Source organism: Nannobrachium achirus, assembly GCF_963921795.1.
Source record: "Nannobrachium achirus genome assembly, chromosome: 14".
Classification (NCBI taxonomy): domain Eukaryota; kingdom Metazoa; phylum Chordata; class Actinopteri; order Myctophiformes; family Myctophidae; genus Nannobrachium; species Nannobrachium achirus.
In genome coordinates, this window is record NC_137821.1 from 10,989,023 (window position 1) to 11,009,750 (window position 20,728).

At 42.9% G+C, this 20,728-nt stretch overlaps 1 protein-coding gene and 1 pseudogene across 2 annotated transcripts; one reads left to right on the forward strand and one right to left on the reverse strand.

The window, feature by feature from the left end:
- Positions 1 to 5,984: 5,984 nt before the first annotated feature.
- Positions 5,985 to 8,315, forward strand: LOC308298583 (vesicle-fusing ATPase-like; the record flags this gene model as incomplete). Its single annotated transcript, XM_080742228.1, has 1 exon — positions 5,985 to 8,315. One exon carries the CDS (start codon positions 5,985 to 5,987, stop codon positions 8,313 to 8,315), a length of 2,331 nt encoding a protein of 776 aa, XP_080598354.1.
- Positions 8,316 to 12,321: 4,006 nt separating this feature from the next.
- On the reverse strand, positions 12,322 to 14,460 carry LOC308298559 (tubulin alpha chain-like; annotated as a pseudogene). Its single transcript has 3 exons — positions 14,230 to 14,460; positions 13,664 to 13,812; positions 12,322 to 13,300 (listed from the first exon to the last, which is right to left on the reverse strand). The product of its transcript is annotated as a tubulin alpha chain-like (transcript).
- Positions 14,461 to 20,728: the final 6,268 nt, after the last annotated feature.

Sequence of the window (20,728 nt, forward strand, 5' to 3'; positions counted from 1 at the left end):
CCACCACCATCCACAAGGTCAACAGCATGGTGGCCTACAAGAGGACCGACTCCACATAGACTCTCTGCCTCCACCCACTGTATCCATGCAGTCCACTGATTCTCTACCACCTCAGTTTGACATACATTAGACCAGTGTTTCTCAAACTTTTAAATTCCAAGGTCTTCCCTTAAAGGACAACTTTGTTCATATTTTAGATTGTAATTAGAGAAAAGAAAAGATGAGTGTCAAAATGTTTTATTTTACTGCTTTCTATCATTTTAGTGATTTTAACAATTGTGATTTGTGTCTAAATATGTATTTTTTGACACAATAAGCCCATTCCCAAGATGCACCGCAATCTATCATGGGCAGATGTGACTTATGGGGGCTGCTGGTGTACATAGTAACAAAGAAATTGCCGGCTTATTGTGTCTAAAAATACATATTTAGCCACTTGTGCGCATGCCCTCACCTACTGAAATCAAAATACTAAAATCGCTAAAACAATAGAAAGCAGTAAATTAAAAGATTTTAACACTCATCTTTTCTCTAATTACAATCTAAAATATGAACCCTTGTTGTAAAAAAACAAAGTTGTCCTTTAACTCAAATGGAACCAAAATGGACTATAACGGGTCCATTTCGTTCCATTTGTATTCTGTCAGAGTTACAGACTTGTAAGAGTCAATTTAGACCCTCCTAAAGGAACCCACAGAGTCTTTGGAATCCGCTTTGAGAAACACTGCATTAGACCATGAATGGACCCCACTTTTGATATATATATCTTAATCTCTGTTGTGTTTTTGTAACTCAACGGCCTATTTGATCATACTGCAGCGCCACACAAAAGTAGCAGATTCAAGCCTTTCGATCATGCTATTTATTTTCTTAGATCTTAAATACCGTATATGAGGTTTCCACCTGACAGTAAAAAAAAAAGTAAAGTATATATACTGGTGTATGTATATACAGTATATTTTTTAATCTCTGGGTCCCAAATCTACACTGTAAAATCATTGTGTTCATTTAGGTTCCATTTGTACTCTCCCCAGAGTTACAGCCATGTAAGGGTCCATTATGGTTAATGACCATGAGTCATTTCGCTGGGGTGTGGGGGGAGCTCGAACCCCCTCGAGGACCCCTGGGCGGTCCTTGAACCCCACGTTGAGAACCAGTAATCTAGCCCCTCCCCATTAACCACAGACTCTGTCTTAGCCCCGCCCCATTGCCTCTCAACTGTATATAAGAAGTTGGACACTGTCAAATATTGGAAGCTGTCGCGGCTTTGCCGTTTTTCTCTCCCTGTCTTCCATCGTCTCAGCTAGTGTCACTCTTTCCTTTACTTTTCCACAGTCCTGTCGGGAGAATCCCGCTTTGGGGGTACTGATCCGCAAGTTGATAACCACTGCTCTTAAAGGAATAGTTAACCCCAAAATTATAATTTTTCAATTACTCACCCCATGGAGACTTTACTTCAATGATATATATATTTTTATAATAATATTATAATTTGATTTCTATTAATGTAGCTCCATTGATTCCAGATGGAGACCCACATGCATTTGGGTCACCCCCAATCAATGGAGCTACATTTATGATGATCACATACCGGTAGTCTCCATGACACAAGTCATTTTGGGAGTGAACTATTCCTTTAACACTGAAATGTCCTTAGTCTCTGTGCTATGAACCAATGTCTCTTCAACTAATTTTGTAAATATTGTCTTTTCAACAATGACTTTTCCTTGTATTTTGTTGTATTTTCTTTCCTTTTTTGTGTTTTTCTTTTTTCCTGTCTCTGTTGTCTCAGCTTGTAGTTTACCAGGAGGATGCCTCATTTACATGTATTAAAACGTACCTAGTTAACGCACAAGCCCACCGTCAAGTACTTCATTCATAAAACCCTACATGAAGTGGGAACAATCCCATTCTTTACCATGTTAATTAGGCTAGACCAGTGGTTCTCAAACTTTTTACATTTCAAAGACCCCCATAAAGGGGAATACACACCGGCTGCGGACATTTAGAACAGTGGCGTATCGGGAGCAGCAGATGAGGTATGAACACGCGTCTGACGCTGCCATTGTGTGTATGTTCATTAATGAAAATAATGGGGGCAGATGTTCCGCAGCCGGGGTGTGTGACCGTGTCCCCTTAACTCTCAGGAGTTGACGACATGCAAGGGTCTATTTGGAACCACTGAGCCACTTTGAAAACCACTGGGCAAACACATACTCAATGTGAATTTCTCTCTGGTTATGTTAAAAGGATCCCTGGCTAATAAGTAAAATTCCTTAATACCTTTTATAATTGCCCTCTATAACTAAAATCTCAAACATCTTAAATATTGCTTTTATTTTATAAATAGTTAATCTTTTACACAAGATGGACAATGCCCGTCGCACAATGTCATTTGTCTGTGTGTGTCTCCTTTGAGTAAAAGATTAACTATTTATAAAATATTTAAGATTTTTTTATTTTAGTTATAGAGGCATTCTGAACTAAGCGCCATTCATGAAGAAATTGGCATTTGTTCAGTTATCCAAAACAATGTGTATTCAATAAGGACATGAAGATGATGAGATGCTGTACCTTTTTTATTTGCGAGTTTCCAGTACATTAAAGAACAAAGTTACAATGCAGAGCATTTAATTTCTTTCTTGTGATGTATTTTATGGTTGTTGCAAATGGCATATCAGCAAGTTCACAACAAGCTTGTAGATTGAAACGAAATGGAATTGTATTCTGTGACAAACTAAATCAAAATGAAAATTGTCTTGTATGCCTGTTGTCTTTTAGCCACATACTGCCATTTGTGATCCAATCTATTCTACATTTAACAGCTAGATCGCTGCTGTTATTTGTGTGATACATTATGCACATACAGGGACATCTGTCACTCGCTTGGGTCCTTTTCCAGAGTCAAGTCTGCGTTATAAGCCTTGTAGCTGCAAACATTTTAAGATCGCTTGAGTTTATATTAAAATCCAGTGGCACATTTAAACATTACATGACAGAGTGCAAATGGTTTTTAAATGTAAAACAAATAGCATTTTCTATGAATCAGGTACACATTTATGTACAAAAATCATTTAAGATTAAGCATACTTGCATCCGTGATGTGTTTTTTGTGAAAGTCCCTCAGGAGGGGAAAAAAAGATCATTATCCATTCATTACAATCATTCCATAATGCCATTTTGGTGTTTTGACTTTTTACCACAGGGTGGCACTGTTTCATCTCATTCAGTTTGCATTTAGCTGACTCCCTGAGCAACTTCAGAGGGAGAGTGTGTGGAGCAGGGGTCATCAATGTGTCTGTGACAAGACTTGTCCATGTCTGTGGCAAACCTGTCATTTAAACTGTTTAATCTAAATGTTCTGTTGTACAATGAAAGTACTGTACCATAATGATCCATTTATTATTGAAAACCTGAACATGGACTAGACTTGGACCATGCTGCATTGCAGCATGTACACAGCCAGTATGGGGGCGGGTTTCCATTCTGAAACATCCCCATTCCGAGCACCTGACAGTACAGTGGCTGGGTAGCCAGTCTCCAGGTTTCTTCACAATGGGTAGAACACAGAAATACTATCATTTCATCACCTTCTTAAAATAATGGCTGACATAAAACATTTTTTAAATGTTCAGAAAACAGAAAAAAAAAAATAACTAGGCCTATATGATGTTTCTTAGTTTCACCCAAAATGTTTATAATTGTAACAATATACTGACATAAAAACTACAATCTCTGTCAGTAATGTAACATGAGAGGATTAAATTACTTTGGCAAATTTCTATTTGGCCGTAGGCAATTATAAACCTGACTGAAAGTATTTGTGGAGTATCTTGACTTGGCAAAAAACTAAACAAAAAAAAGCCTAAATGACTAGACTAATGTGAATTGCACAAGTCACATGTTATGTCACTCTTGAGATATAGGCCATTACACTAAAAGGGGCATAAACAGCATAATCCTTTTCAATTAGGATATAGGCGATATTACCAGAGGTGGCCAGTGGCATGATGATGATTTAGGCAAAATTATAAAACTCTTCCTTTTCTGGCAGTTAAACAAGCTAAACAATCCACCCATGTTAAAACAAGGTGGGGACTATACTGCTGTTAGCTGCATTAGTATATAGTCTGGCCAAGCCAGGCTAGTCCTGAACCACTGGAAAAGGCTCTGGCTGTGGCCCAAAAGAGCCCATTGATTTGATTTCTTAATTGGGTGAATACTTTGAGTCAGAAATGTAAGCATCATGTGTTGGTAAGACCTGAAGGCCAAAAGGATAAAAAAAAAAGAAAAAAAAACGTCCATGGCGTCTTTTTTCCCCCTGTTGTCCTATCTGTTCAATTCATCAACATAGCATGAAAGATTAGCAACACGATAATGAATGTCATCAATAATACAATGTGTCCATTTACCTCCCCTTGTGGTCTCCTGATAGATGATGTTTCAGGCCCGTTTTGAAAGAAACCAGTGATTCACATCCTTTAATGCAGTGGTTCTCAACCTGTGGGGGTCCCCAAATGATTTCGGGGGGTCCCCAGATGATTTGATTAATGTGAAACATTGTTATCTCACTCAACACTAAACAAACCAACATACAGTATAAGTGTATAGAGGGTATCTACACATTTAAGGACTTTTAAGACCCTTTTTTAATACCTATAAAATTAAAAGATATATATATACATTGGACATATTGTCAAATATTAAAGGCAGAAATTGTGAAAATAGCCGATCTACGTGCTCACAACGCCTCGCAACGAGAGGCATTGTGAGCATGTAGATCTATTTTCACAATAGAACAGCTCTTAGTGCTGGTCAGGGTGGGGGGTCCCCACTACACCCCTGAATTTCATTGCAACTTAACAGTACCTTACATTTATGTCAAATATGTTAAATCCTTCCCCCTAAGATACAGTTTATGTCATGAGGAAAACAAGAGAATATCTGTTTTTCATTAGAACAGACTGGAAATAACTTCTATTTGGTCTATTCTGGGGGGAATTTTCACCAAAAATAGCCGATCTATAAGCTCAAACGTGTCACGCTCATCTCCAAATTTGGGCATTGTTTCAGCATGCGGCTGTTACCATGGTGGTGACATTGTGTAGTATCAGTGATGTCAGCATGCAGACAGACGGACAGACATTGGGTAAATTAATAGTTAGATTAGATAGCCTACTTTGTGTTCACTCGTTTCTCCTGGTGTTCCTGACCATTGACAGTTTTAGCTTGATGTTGTGTGTTGTTTGTTTCAGTGGATCAGATCGTTTTTGAAGGAAGGTGTGCAGATAATAAGGTACAAAACATTCTGGACACTTAAAGAGGCGGTGCCATAGTTTTGTACTTTTTCTAGTTTTCATGTGTCTAGGAGGTTGACAGTACTTCATTAGACCCCCTGGTGTGGTTGATATGAGCAATTATGTATTGCCTTTCTATTTGGGTTTTAGCTGTAGGCTGCCACCTTGTGGGGTCAAACGTGCCGGTCCAAAAACAGATACTTATTACACAGAATCAACCCCTCCCCTAATTACCATTCACCCAACATACGTGGGTGTGGCTAACTTCAGCTGGGTCACCACCCACCATGACAACCACGCATACCAATGAACTGGTGGGTGTGGCCACATAAAAAACATAATTTTGACTCTTTCTGTACACCTTTTTGGAAAAAATCTTCCTCCTAGTATATAATCATAATAGTAGATAATCATGTTTTATAGGGGGGAAAAATCATGGCACGCCATCTTTAAGGGTTGAATTGCTGTGGGTCCATGCCTGTGCGAATCGGTGTCAGTGGGCTACGGGTGTTGTGTGTTGTGGTGACGTCAGTGCAGAGCTCTGGTCATCGTAGATAAGGTGTTAAAGATACGCTTAGATGTTGGCTTCGTCTGAAGACAACCGATTGATACACGCGGTGACAGAGACCGGAATTTAGAGAACAGAAGTGACACAGTGAGAGAGGTGTGTGGGGCGGAAATACAAAGATGGCAGGGCGGAAAATGAAAAATGTGAAATTGCCAGCAGTCGAGCTGTCGCTGACCAACTGTGCCTACGTGAGTAAGAGGGAGCCACCTTTGGAACAACATATCACTGTGAAAAACAAGGCCCTCAAGTATGTCTTCTCAGTGAAGACGCACGCCAGTATCGAGCCAGGAACCATCGCCTTCGGCTTCTCGCAGAGAAAATGGGCGAACCTGATGATTGGTGAAACAGTCGAAGTGGCCAACTACAAGTTTGACAAGGCCAGGCAGGGCGTGGTGACCATGACACTGGAGATCGACTTCTTTCAGAAGAAGAACGTGGACAGAACTAAGCACTATGATGCAGACAAGATTTGCACTGATTTTGTAAAGCACTTCAGAGATCAGGCCTTCAGCCTCGGCCAACTGCTAGTTTTTTCCTTCGGTGATAAGCAGTTTGAGTTAATGATAAAGGAGATGGCGGTCCAGGATCCCACCATCCTCACGGAGGGGATCCCTGGCCTTCTGATGAGCACCAGCCAAGTGACTTTGGTGAAGGCTGAGGGATCGTTGCTAAACTTGGTTGGGGGGACTGGGGCTAAGCCTAAGGAATCTAAGCCGGGGGAACCTGGTCGGCCGGTAGCCCAGCCTTCATCCTTGATCAGCCCAGAGTGGAACTTTGAGCAGATGGGCATCGGAGGCCTCGACAAGGAGTTCACTGATATCTTCCGCCGAGCCTTTGCCTCCAGAGTCTTCCCTCCAGACCTAGTGGAGCAGCTGGGCTGCAAGCACGTGAAGGGGATCCTGTTGTACGGGCCCCCGGGCTGTGGTAAGACATTGATGGCACGGCAGATAGGCAAGATGCTCCACACCCACGAACCAAAGATTGTAAATGGCCCGGAGATCCTCAACAAGTACGTGGGAGAGTCCGAGGCCAACATCAGGAAGCTGTTTGCGGACGCCGAGGCTGAGCAGAAGGAAATGGGTCTCAATAGCGGCCTCCACATCATCATCTTTGACGAGATTGACGCCATCTGCAAGCCACGCGGCACCACATCCGGCAGCACGGGGGTCCACGATGCCGTGGTCAACCAGCTCCTCTCCAAGATCGACGGAGTGGAACAGCTCAACAACATCCTGGTGATCGGCATGACCAACCGACTCGACCTGATAGACGAGGCCCTGCTGAGGCCCGGCCGCATGGAGGTGAAGATGGAGATCGGCCTGCCGGACGAGAAGGGCCGCATCCAGATCCTGAACATCCACACCAACCAGATGCGCAAGAACGGCCTGCTGGCGGACGACGTCAACATCGAGGAGCTCGCCAAGGAGACCAAGAACTTCAGTGGCGCCGAGCTGGAGGGCCTGGTCCGGGCCGCCCAGTCCACCGCCATGAACCGGCACATCAAGGCGAGCGCCACCGTGGAGGTGGACTTGGCGACGGCGGAGAAGATGAAGGTGGAGCGGACCGACTTCATGACATCGCTGAAGAACGACATCAAGCCCGCGTTCGGCACCAACCAGGAGGAGTACGCCAGCTACGTCACCAACGGCATAGTCAAGTGGGGCGTGCCCGTGGTGGCGGCGCTGGAGAACGGCATGCTGCTCGTGCAGCAGACCAAGGCCAGCTCGTCCACACCGCTCGTCTCGGTGCTGCTGGAGGGGCCCGCCAACAGCGGCAAGACGGCCCTGGCCGCCAAGATCGCCGAGGACTCGAAGTTCCCCTTCATCAAGATCTGCTCGCCGGGCAAGATGGTGGGGCACTCGGAGTTCGACAAGTGCCGGGCCATCAAGAAGGTCTTCGAGGACGCGTACAAGTCCCAGCTGAGCTGCGTGGTGGTGGACGACATCGAACGCCTGCTGGACTACGTGCCGATCGGCCCGCGCTTCTCCAACCACGTGCTGCAGGCCCTGCTGATCCTGCTCAAGAAGCTCCCCCCGAAGGGCCGCAAGTTGCTGATCATCGGCACCACCAGCCGCAAGGACGTCCTGCAGGACATGGAGGTGCTGGACGCCTTCAGCACCACCATCCACATCCCCAACATCTCCCGGGGGGAGCAGCTCATAGAGACCCTGGAGCTGATGGGCAGCTTTGAGGAGAAGGAGAGGGCCTCCATCGGAGCCACGGTCAAGGGCCAGGGGCTGTGGATCGGCATTAAGAAGCTCCTCATGCTCATCGAAATGGCGATACAGATGGACCCCGAAAACAGAGTCACCAAGTTCCTGACCTTGCTGAGAGAGGAAGGAGCGCTGGGCTGCGAGAAGGTGGGGGATCTGGACCCGCGATGGAGCCGCATAGTGAAGCACATGCAGCCTCTCACACTGTCCAGGTGGCAGAAGCAAACAAATAGCTGACGAGAGAGGAAAGCGAGTGAGAGAAAAACTGATTACAAACTAGCACCCTTCCCTGAGTCCGCTCTCTGTACCACATGTGTCTGACCACTAAACAAGACCCATATATTGGCAGGGTTGAGATCCAGAACCGGAGGAACCGAAGGAACTGGATCCAACATTGAGGAACCGGAATCCATTCCATCACATTTGAACCCATTTCCGGAACCGGTTTGATCACACTGTTGCGTCTGCTATACAATTACAATACTAGTGGTTCTCAACCTTTTTAATTTCAAGGACCACCATAACTCTTGAGAGGGTACAAATGGAACCAAATGAACTACAGACTTACGTATATAAACAAATTCACAGAGCGCCGCTGTGTAGTTGAGGTGTCGCGGTGCGAACCGGTGCCGATTAACACTGCAGTTATGATTCTATAGGAATAGTTAAAGGGAACCGCTAAGGAATTGGACCGAAGAGGGAATCATTGAGGAACTGGAATCGTTAAAATCCCAAATAATCCCAACCCTACAGTACATATTGGTCTAGCTGGAATATCGTCCGTTATTTGTTTGCTTTCTTTACATCAGTGTTGGCAATTATGCAGCGTGATGTTTCCTGCTTCCAGTGCTTTCAAACTGATGTCCCTCTTTTGGGCCTGTCATTATAGGAGAAAATGTTCGACACTTAATAGTGCGTGAGTGGTTAAATTAAATACATTTTGGTTTATATGTTTGTTTTCTCTAAAAGTTGTCCCTCTTTTGTTCAACTTTTTTGCTTACCGTTGCTGTTGGGCATAAACCTTTTTGTGTTTTGTCATAAATGAATTCCCTACTTGCTAGTTGTAGATACTACGGTGTCTTGCAAAAGCATCAAGAGTAGCTGCTTTTGATGCTTTTGTTGCCGTTATCTGCTACAATTGAATTTGAACCATGAAAGTAAACAGATTTGGGTTTTCCACCCCACAGAGATGTTATATAAGTAAAGGAAATGTTCTCAAATAGATACTTTAATCAAATCTAAGTTATACAAATTGAAAAGAATGCACCTTTTTGACAAATGAATGCCCAAAACATCAGTAATCTTGGTCTGTGACTCTCCAAATGCAGGAGGGAGATATGTTTTTTGCCCTAGCGCTCTGCACGTGGTGAATGTTGAGATGCTAGGGTACAGTAAAGTGTGTTATCGTTCTTATCAGAAATTGTGTGTGTGGAAAGGCCAATAATTGGAGGCATTTAATTGGGCTGTACTTTGATTGTCTTGCGTACCAGCTCTTATACCTTAACTTAAAGGCCTGTCCACACTGTCTCCGACCACCAAACATTTCGTCAGAGTGTTCTGACTTTCCGACATGCAGCTTTCCGAACTCTAATTCGGGGTAATGCTTTTCAGAAGATGCCAGTGATGTCATTTTGTGGCATGAACCGGACCTTTCCGACGAAATGCTCGGTGCTCGGAGACAGTATGGACAGGTCTTTAAGTTAAGGCATAAGAGCCGGTACTTAAGACAATCAAAATAGAGCCCAATGTGTATAATGCTGAAAGGTTAGTTTTTGTTAGACATGGTGAATTACTCCTTTTCAGTTAGAACAAATATAGGACAAAAACAAAGACAACTAGCCCACAATCAGTGCTACCATGCCCGCTTAATATAAGCGAGTTATGGGCTTGTAGGTTGTGTTTTTTTGGACTTACGTGTTTCTAAAATGTAGTTGCTTATTTTGCCTTGCTTCCTAATGTTTAAATAATATGTATTTGTCTGCAGATCTCCTTCGGGAAATAGTCATACTGTATTTGAGCTATTGTCATGTGTGCGCTTCAGTTAAAGATTATAGCCTAGAGGTACAAAAACACTAGTTGACTTATCTCCTTGCACCACAGGAGCAAGCAACATATTTATGACAATTAATATCTTATTATAGATTTTATAGATTTTAGATTGTAGTCTTGCAAAAGGTGGATTTGATCAGCAGTCTTTTCAAGTACAGTATCTGTATCTTACCTCTGTATCACCAGTGGTGGAAAAAGTACTCACATTGCATACTTGAGTATCAATACTGTGGATGTGGATAAGTCCGGAATTTAACTGAAGTTAAAGTACACAAGTATATTGGCATCAAAATATACTTGAAAATAGGCAGCATTGTGAGCGTGTAGATTCCCAAAGGAAGTTGTCATATGTCCAGTCCAGCAGTTATTGCTGGCCCCATTGCGGGCAGACAATGTGGTCCATGTCAAGCCTGTGGAAAAGTGAGATATTTTACTAAACACACGTTTTCTGCTAGAACTCTTTCAAATGTATTTAGCCAGGGACCCACAAGCCCAAACGCTCAAGGAATAGGGTAGGACCTGTGTTTTTCTGCCGTATTTTTTATTTCTGTTTTATCCATTAGTTTGGTCATTAAGGTCCACAGAATGAGAGGCCTGCTCTGCCGGAAACATTGCGAAAAAAGGTTATGGCCATTTGTATATTCACTGTCCCATTGACTCCACTAGAAATATTTAAAAAAGGAAAAACATCTGCTTTAATTAGCATGTGAGGGGTCAGATTAGGGGTTCTTCGTGATTCTGAATCCATTGCAAGCATTCGTTTTGCATGAAAAACATTGCTTGGGTTAACTTTCGGCAGCCCAAAACTGTGAAAAGTGGAAAGAAAGTGATGACTCATCACTTTTGACTGTTTTGGGGGGCCGATATCTAGCCCAAGGAATGTTTTTCATACAAAACAAATGCTTGCAATAGATTCAGAATCACGAAGAACCCCTAGTTTGACCCCTCACATGCTAATTAAAGCAGACTTTTTCTTTTTTTAAATATTTCTAGTGGAGTCAATGGGACACTAAATATACAAATGGCCAAATGTTTCCAGCAGAGCAGGCCTCTCATTCTGTGGACCTTAATGACCAAACTAATAGATAAAACAGAAATAAAAAGTACGGCAGAAAAACACAGGTCCCTTCCCATTTTGGTGACCCCCCCCCCATTTTGGGGGGGGGGCTTTGAAAGTGCTGTAGACCTCTGCACTCTTTGTAGAGAACGCCTCACGTCTCCCTCCCTCTAAACAAATACTCAGTCAGTTTCCTACCCCAACACTGACCAACATAACTGACTGAAATGTGCTTTAAAGCAGGGGTCTTCAACGTTTTCAGGCCGGGGACCCCCAAACCGATGGGGAGATGGAGCAGGGACCCCCTACCACCTCGTAGGGTGGGGGGGTCGGGGCTACGACATATCTTTTATTTTAAACATGTACAAGTTACAGCGAGCAGTGTGGGCCGTACCACTACCATTTCTAAACATACTACTTATTAACTGAGAACCAATGTCAATAATATCAACAATCTGTCAATTGCATAGTAATCATGTATTCAAGCTATTCAAAATGGATAGAATCATGATTTATTTTTTAACATAAATGTAAAAAAAAAAAAAAGAAAAAATCATTTTTTGAAATCTTTTTTTTTTTTTTTTTTTTTTTTTTTTTAAGCAATAATTTCGCGGACCCCCTGCAGTACCTCCGCGGACCCCCTAGGGGTCGCGGACCCCCTGTTGAAGACCCCTGCTTTAAAGCCTTTAAAGGCTGTTGGTTGAATTAAGCCATGTCAATATGGCTACTCAAGTAAATGTTGGTCTTATTAATCTATTGACAGCTGGACAGAAAATGAAGCAGAACAAAAGTAGTTATAGCCCAACACAAAGGCTACAGTACCCAAAAAGATCACACATGTCAGTCACAGCTGTAGCCTACATCAACTATGCAAACTTTTTGCATTTCACTTTATTAACTACTCATTAGCAGAACGTACAATATCCAACACAGGTTTTTTAAACAAATACTATAACCAGATTTCACTGATAAATATTTGAGATGAGTACCAGCTGAACTGAAGAAGAAAAAGACTCAAGTCAATTTAAGCATAAAGACACATTTATTACAGTAAATCTATTACAAATTACAGGAATGGAAGAAAGCAGGAGCAAGGACCATCACTTCCGGCCTACGGCAAACCAGAAGACAAGTGGCCTAGTAATCCTCCTCCTCATCGTCATCCGCCCCAGCACTGTCAGCGCCCACCTCTTCGTAATCCTTCTCTAGAGCAGCCATGTCCTCCCTCGCCTCAGAGAACTCGCCCTCCTCCATCCCCTCGCCGACGTACCAATGGACGAAGGCCCTTTTGGCATACATCAGGTCGAACTTGTGGTCAAGGCGTGCCCAGGCCTCAGCGATGGCCGTGGTGTTGCTGAGCATGCATACCGCCCTCTGGACCTTGGCCAGGTCTCCTCCAGGAACCACCGTGGGAGGCTGGTAGTTGATGCCCACCTTGAAGCCCGTGGGGCACCAGTCCACAAACTGGATGCTGCGTCTGGTCTTGATCGCTGCAATGGCGGAGTTGACATCCTTGGGCACCACGTCTCCACGGTACAGCAGGCAGCAGGCCATGTATTTTCCACGACGGGGATCACACTTCACCATCTGATTGGTCGGCTCGAAGCACTCATTGGTGATCTGGGCGACCGTGAGCTGCTCGTGGTAGGCCTTCTCGGCAGAGATGACCGGGGCGTAGCCTGGTCAGAGGGAAGTGGATACGAGGGTACGGCACCAAGTTGGTCTGGAACTCCGTCAGGTCGACATTCAGGGCTCCGTCAAAGCGAAGGGAGGCGGTGATGGAAGACACGAATTGACTGACGAGCCTGTTGAGGTTGATGTACGACGGCCTCTCCACGTCCAGGTTCTTGCGGGCAGATGTCAAAGATGGCCTCGTTGTCCACCAAGAAGGCGCAGTCCGAGTGTTCCAGGGTGGTGTGGGTGGTCAGGATGGAGTTGTAGGGCTCCACTACAGCCGTGGACACCTGGGGGGCCGGGTAGACCGCAAACTCGAGTTTGGATTTCTTCCCATAGTCGACAGAAAGCTCTCCATCAGCAACGAAGCGAAACCAGAGCCGGTGCCACCGCCGAAGCTGTGGAAGATGAGAAAGCCCTGGAGGCCAGTGCACTGGTCAGCCTGAAAAACATAAAAATAGTTGTCTTTAATCAGTTAAAGTTGTCTTTAATCAGTTAAAGCAGAAGTTAAGCAATTAGCTAATAATAAAAATCACACCCGTGTGAACTGAGCGGTGGTTCTCTCCCCCCCCCCCGTGTGTGTGTGAGTGTGTGTGTGTGTGTGTGTGTGTGTGTGTGTGGCCTGGACAACAGCGCCCCTCCCTTAACATGTGTGGTCAGAAAAGGTACTACACAGGCTTGAGGCTACATACAGACCCACCCACATACAAACAAACTTAACAAACAAACATACCTACACACACGGCCACGCTATGGAGACGTGTGACCACCGCTCAAAAAAAAGGCAACTCATTGAGGCCCTTACCAGCTTGCGAATTCTCTCATAAACCAGGTCAATGACCTCTTTGCCGATGGTGTAGTGTCCGCGGGCATAGTTGTTGGCCGCATCCTCCTTTCCTGTGATCATTTGATCCGGGTGGAATAGCTGCCGGTACGCTCCGGTACGAATCTCATCTGTGAATGGAGGGTTTAAAGTAAGTGGTTGACAATTATTTGTCCGTTTTTTCTTCGTTTTTATTAAAGCAATACTTTACCACCAAAAATAATGAAGGGATGATTATTCTCTTTTGTTGCAATCCTGAGCCAATAATTAAATATTCACGGTGTAGGTAGGAGTGTAACGAGACCAATGCAAACTATATAAAATATATAATACTCCACAAAACTCCAAGTGTAATCACTGAGAGGCCTATGAACCAGGTTCAAAGAGAAATGTTTTAAATATGGTTTGCTCTCGTTAAGATTCATCTTTATTTTCAGTTCAGTAATGTGGCAAACACAAATTCATTTAGGCTTCATGGGGTGAATAATTGATAGAAAAAGTAATGTTTTTGGGTGAAGTATTCCCTTGGATCGGTAAATAGTTTCAACTGACCAATGACAGTGGTTCCAGGTCAACAAAGACAGCTCTGGGGACATGCTTTCCCGCTCCGGTCTCGCTAAAGAAGGTGCTGAAGGAGTCTCCGCCGACAACGGTCTTATCACTGGGCATGTTCCGTCAGGCTGGATGCCGTGCTCCAGACAGTACAGCTCCCAGCAGGTGTTTCCAATCTGGACTCCAGCCTGGCCGACGTGAACGGACAGACACTCACGCTGCACAGAGAGAGAGGAGAGAGAGAGAGAGAGAGAGAGAGAGAGAGAGAGAGAGAGAGAGAGAGAGAGAGGAGAGAGAGAGAGAGAGAGAGAGAGAGAGAGAGAGAGAGAGAGAGAGAGAGAGAGAGAGAGAGAGAGAGAGAGGAGAGAGAGAGAGAGATGAGAGAGAGAGAGAGAGAAGAGAGAGAGAGAGAGAGGAGAGAGAGAGAGAGAGAGAGAGAGAGAGAGAGAGAGATGAGAGAGAGAGAGAGAGAGAGAGAGAAATGTTAATTCCACTGAAGATAATGACAAGACTTGCATCTACAGGCAGGGGTGTCGCACCAAATTCTGGGCCCTGGGTACAAGGATTCACTGTGGGGCCCCTGTGCTTTAACTATTGAAAAATAGCAGATATACAAGCTCACAGCTCAGTGCCGCGCTGCGAGCTTGTAGATCTGCTATTTTTGAAAAGTCGTGGAAAAAGTCTTTGAATATTTCTAATCCTTCTAAGGTTTCTTTTGAAAAACCTATGTTTCTATGACCAGTGGTGCTCAAACCTTTTCATGTGAAGGACCCCCAAAATGATATGTGTTTGGCCACAGACCCCCACCTCAAAATAAATGTTCCGCGGGGACCCCCCCCAGAAGCAAAATTTGAGTTACAAATGTTCGCTTAGAAAATACATACATTTCAAAGATTTGCACACATTTTCACGACTTTTCAAAAATAGCAGATCTACAAGCTCGCAGCGCAGCACTCGGTGCCGCGCTGTGAGCTTGTATATCTGCTATTTTTCACTTGTTAAAGCATTCAGTCATTTCTAGGCCTAAATGGGTTAATTCCACTGAAGATAATGACAAGACTTGTATCTACAGGGCAAGCTACATGACTGGGGAAGCAGAGCCGTTGTGGGAAAACGACAGAACTAATGTTGCAGAGATTAAAGGAGTGGTTCACCCCCAATCGATTACTCACCCAGATGGAGACTTGAGTGCAATAATATTTTAGTTTTTGTCGCATTCCCAAGACCATAATTTGAGGAGAAGCTTTGTAGGCCCATTGATTCCGGATGGAGACCCGAATGCATTCGGGTCGCCATCCGGAATCAATGAGGGTACATTTATTATAATCAAATTATTGGCTTAGGAATGCGATAAAAAAAAAAAAATCTAGACTTTCTAATAATAAATTCAGAATCCATCGTCACATCAGTTTTACAGTTGCTGGGGGGGAATATTTTGTGAAAGTTCCATTAAAGTTCTGTTATTTCCATTAAGAAAGGGGGGGGGGGGGTGAGAGATCAGTAAAACAAATTATCTACACATTTGCACATAGTAAGGCATATGGTTCGGTTAAGTCTATGGTTCGGTTAAGTATCTGCAGTAAATTCTACACACAATACATGGGCAACTGGTGCGGCCCCCTTCACTTGATGATTAATGTTCTAATACTGATAGAATTGATTTCAGCTGTTACAATTCCAACCATGCAAACATGACCCACTTTAATTACTTAAGTCCATATTAGTAGCTTAAGGACTTAGCGCTAGTCTTTTTATATCCAATGTATATTTAAGTTCATAAAGTTAACATAACGCTTTTGAAATTTAAAATCTTTACTTTTCAGGATTCCAATTCAAAAATGGAAAAAAAGAAATCCAGATTCCAATTCAGAAATAGCAAAAACTGCCGATCTACAGTCTCAAAACACATTTGCGACACATTTAGAGCTTGTAGGTCAGCCATTTTGCAATTTTTGACTTTATGCATATGTGGCCCTCTGGAGTGTGTGTGAAAATATAGTGGCCCTCTCCCATCAAAGTTGACCACCCCTAACAGACACTGCTACATATTGTGCTTTTAACCTACCAGCTGTTGGCAACACCACAGGTGTTAGCAATGCTACACATTAAGGTTGTGTTCCATTTAGAGTAACAGAGCTTTCAGTGAGCCAATGCACAACCTGAGAATTAACTGGACGAAAGCTGAGAAGGTGTTGAGCTTATGCTGTACATGCATCCATTGTTGCTAAATTATTTTGTAACAAATTAACCTAAAAGGGAACACTAGGGTTTAGCCTCAACACAAACTACATGTCAATGAAGTAATATTATACAAATATTTAGCCATGTCAACATGGTTGCAATGTCACCCCATGAAGACATAATGGGGTGTGACGTAGGCCTACAGTTCATCTTAAGGGGAAGACCACCCATTTTCAATATTGAACTATGTCATTAATATACCTTAGAGGAGTTGTGTGGAAATAGAAAAAGTTCCCCCCCTTCTGTGTTGCCTAGAACTGGAGGATTGATTTTGGGGTTTGTATTGTAAAGTACAACTTGATGACATCACACCATTTTTACAATACAAACCCCAAAATCAATCTTCCAGTTCTAGGCAACACAGAAGGGGGGGAACGTTTTTCTATTTCCACACCACTCCCCAAAATCAATCTTCCAGTTCTAGGCAACACAGAGGGGCCGAAGATATTTCTATTTCCACACCACTCCTCTAAGTCATAATAATGACATAGTTCAATATTGAAAATGGGTGGTCTTCCCCTTTAAGCTTCTTGGTTTGGGGGTATTACAATATGGTCATGCAAAACCCCCTACAACAGAAGAAAGGAGCACTGCATGGTTTTATTGAGTCACACAGGTACTTGTGTTTGATCTAATTCATGGCCTTCATTTGTAGTCCTGCACAGGCCATGTTGAGGACCAACACAAGTGTTCTGATATTAGTTCTATGCATTCAGACAAATTGAAACACCAGGCTGTGTTTTGGTGCTCAACACGTGTTGGAGCAGGTAGGACTACAAATGAAACCCATGAATAAATGCATGGCCTATTCATCATTAGTTTTGGACACCAGTTAAGATAGTCAGCAGTGACTTACCATTTTGTCAGTTTGCCCAAAAACCACAGCGTATAAAGTTAAGGTGTAACTTTCTTCCTGCTCCCATAAACACACACTCCTTGATTACTGAGTTGACTAACAGCCCTCTTTTTATAGGACACTGATTGGCTGGGGAGCTGCTCTGTAAAAGCCATCGCTCACCAGCCATTGGTTGATGTGGAATTGCAGGGTTGGTGACAATCTAGAAATTCCTGGCCATGCCCACTGTTGGCGTGGTCACATATTATTGAGTTTTCCAGTGTTGCCATGTCTGTGTCTAATAAGCAAATAGGATCTTAGTGCGTGTGTGTGTGTGTGTGTGTGTGTGTGTGTGTGTGTGTGTGTGTTGTTGCTTCTCATTTGTGAAATTACAGTGTGGAGGCACTCATGGACTAAAAACAGGTCGCTGTTTATATTGAACTAAAACAATGGTTGTGTGCATGGTTAAATGACCAAACAGTCAATCAATGCCCAAGAAAAATAAAAGATTCAAAATGGGTATTTCAATTAACAGTAACATGTAACAACCAACATTAACATGTAGGCTACATGTTTAACCATACAACTCAAACTACTATTTTCTACATTGTTGTATTGCTACTATTAGGCCTACTTATACTTTCCTCACGACTGCATGCTTTTGCATATCATCTGTGTCCTCATATTTCCAAAACCTTTACTTTTCAGGGTTCTAATTAAAAAACAGCAGCTTCGTGGCGCGCTTAGAGCTTTTAGATCTAGGCCTACTATTTTGGACCATTTTGTGTAATGTTGCTGTAATTCAAGCATGTTTCCTAAACCCACCAGGCTTGAGTTGACCAGAACTTTCAGGAGTGGCTGAAATCCTTGCCAGACACATGGAGGGTGGATAAAGTTTAGACCTAGTAAAGGCATGAAGACAATCTTAAAAGCCTGCATTTGCACAATGCACAGCCATTAATTTGTCACTACACTGCTCAAAATAAACTGTGCTAATAATAATAATAATTGCGACCGTCAGGGAGCAGTTTACTATGAAAACCTCCACCGGCCGTCCGTCCGTCCGTCCGTCCGTCCGTCCGTCCGTCCGTCGGTCACACGTCACACGTCACACCTTTGCCCTGCTCATATCTCCGCATCAGTATGACATCACACCACATGTGTACACAAACCTTTGTGTACGTTGCTGTGGCAACAGTCTGTTGTTGCTGGTCTGTTAGTGTACGTTAGCAACCACCTTAGCAACCATGGTTTTACCCTAGCAACCAACTGTTTACCCTAGCAACCAACTGTTTACCATAGCAACCATGTTTTTTTACCCTAGCAACCAACTGTTTACCATAGCAACCAGATACGCAGAGCAGGGATCCCCATATATGGGCATAAACAGGTGACATCACACTGATGTCAGATACTCAGAGCAGGGATTTCTCATAATATATGGGCATAAAAGGGATTCTGTTAGGGATCTCCATATATGGGCATAAAAGGGATTCTGTTGGGGATCTCCATATATGGGCATACAAGGGATTCTGTTAGGGATCTCCATATATGGGCATAAAAGGGATTCTGTTAGGGATCTCCATATATGGGCATAAAAGGGATTCTGTTAGGGATCTCCATATATGGGCATAAAAGGGATTCTGTTAGGGATCTCCATATATGGGCATAAAAGGGATTCTGTTAGCTGTTAGTGATCTCCATATATGGGCATAAAAGGGATGCTGTTAGGGATCTCCATATATGGGCATAAAAGGGATTCTGTTAGGGATCTCCATATATGGGCATGAAAGGGATTCTGTTAGGGATCTCCATATATGGGCATAAAAGGGATTGTATCCCAGATGATGCCCTGTTAGGAGATCCACACTAACAGAATCCATATATGGTCCTACCGACAGCTGCTATAAGCCAACCCTGGCGATAAGGTCTGAGTCGAAGAAATGCTTCTTTCCTGGCAAGAATTGCCCCTTTATACTGTAGGGCTCGTTTGTGTATTGTATGACATCACGCCACATCATCGGCTGAGGACTGTGTGATGTCATCATATCTCCATATATGGAGACATAAGTTGCTCATGCCCAAATATGGGCTGGTGAGGTCAGACTTAGTGTGATGCGTAGGTTATCTCCTATGGAGATTCAACTTCAATGAGTAACCATGGCAAACTGTCAACTGCCCGTATGTCTTGATAATTGGTAAAACAAACTTTTGGCCTATTTGTGGAGATAAGCGACCAACGGTCGCTTATCTCCCGATTAGGGAGTCTTACTGGTAATAATACATTGAAACTTACTTCGTACTGTGCTTAAAAAAGGGAAACTTTGTAACTTTGCTAAAGAGAAAAATATACTGAGAAAGCTATTAATTTGTCACTAGTACTGTGCTCAAAATAAAGACTCTTACTGATTATCAGTTAAATTGTTATAGTTTGGATATGGCTTTGGCCGTATTCTGCGTGTATTAATCTATGAAGGATTATGGTAGTCATTTTTGTCAGGTGTTACATTGTGATTTTCAGTTCTTGTTTTCATATAATGTCGCCTGGAGTCCACTCAGATTTAAACAGTGACTGTGACTTGAAAACAGGGGCAAACTAGGTGCTCTAAGGAGGTAGCAGCAAAGTTAAAAACGTGTGGTGGGTGCAACTAGGATCAGCGGGATAAAACTTGAAAAGAGAGGAGTGATCCGAGCACTCATAAAAGTTAAAAGAGGAGGACAGACTTAAAAACAAGGTACTTTATTTCATTAAAAAATAATAAAATCCGACATGTTTCGACCACAAGGTCTTCATCAGGGCATATATGACTCATTTGCACAGGAAATCACGTGAATTTATTTGTAAAAATAAGTCAGAAAAAATAAATAAATAAAAACATAATTTTGGTACCTTCAGATGAGGCAAACTTGGAATTTGATCATTTACAAAATATACACAACATTATCATAAAAAAATAAAACAATAGCATCATTATGCATAATTTATATGTGTACCACATTTATATTTTTGTTCAATGAATACAATTGAACAAATGAATACAATTCCTCTTAAATCAATTATTTATAACCCAGAGGTTCAATATGGGTTGGGACCCCAGGTGGGGTCACGTGAAGGTGAGGGTGGCACATTGACAACATAGAGACATTTATGTGTTCCATTAATAAGCCTGTTTCATGAAATAAATCAAGATAAAACATATTGCCTGGGACACAAAATATCTAATAATGCATGCATTATTTTAAAGACACTGTTTTGCCATTTGAAATTGTACTTTAAATCAAGTTTTGTTTAACACACAAAATGCCTAATACAATGGGGTCCTGATATGAAAACATTTGAGAACCCCTGCTTTAAAGTAGATAATAGTAAGCCAAATTCACAATTTCCCCTGTGACCAACTTGTTACAGTATATTAATC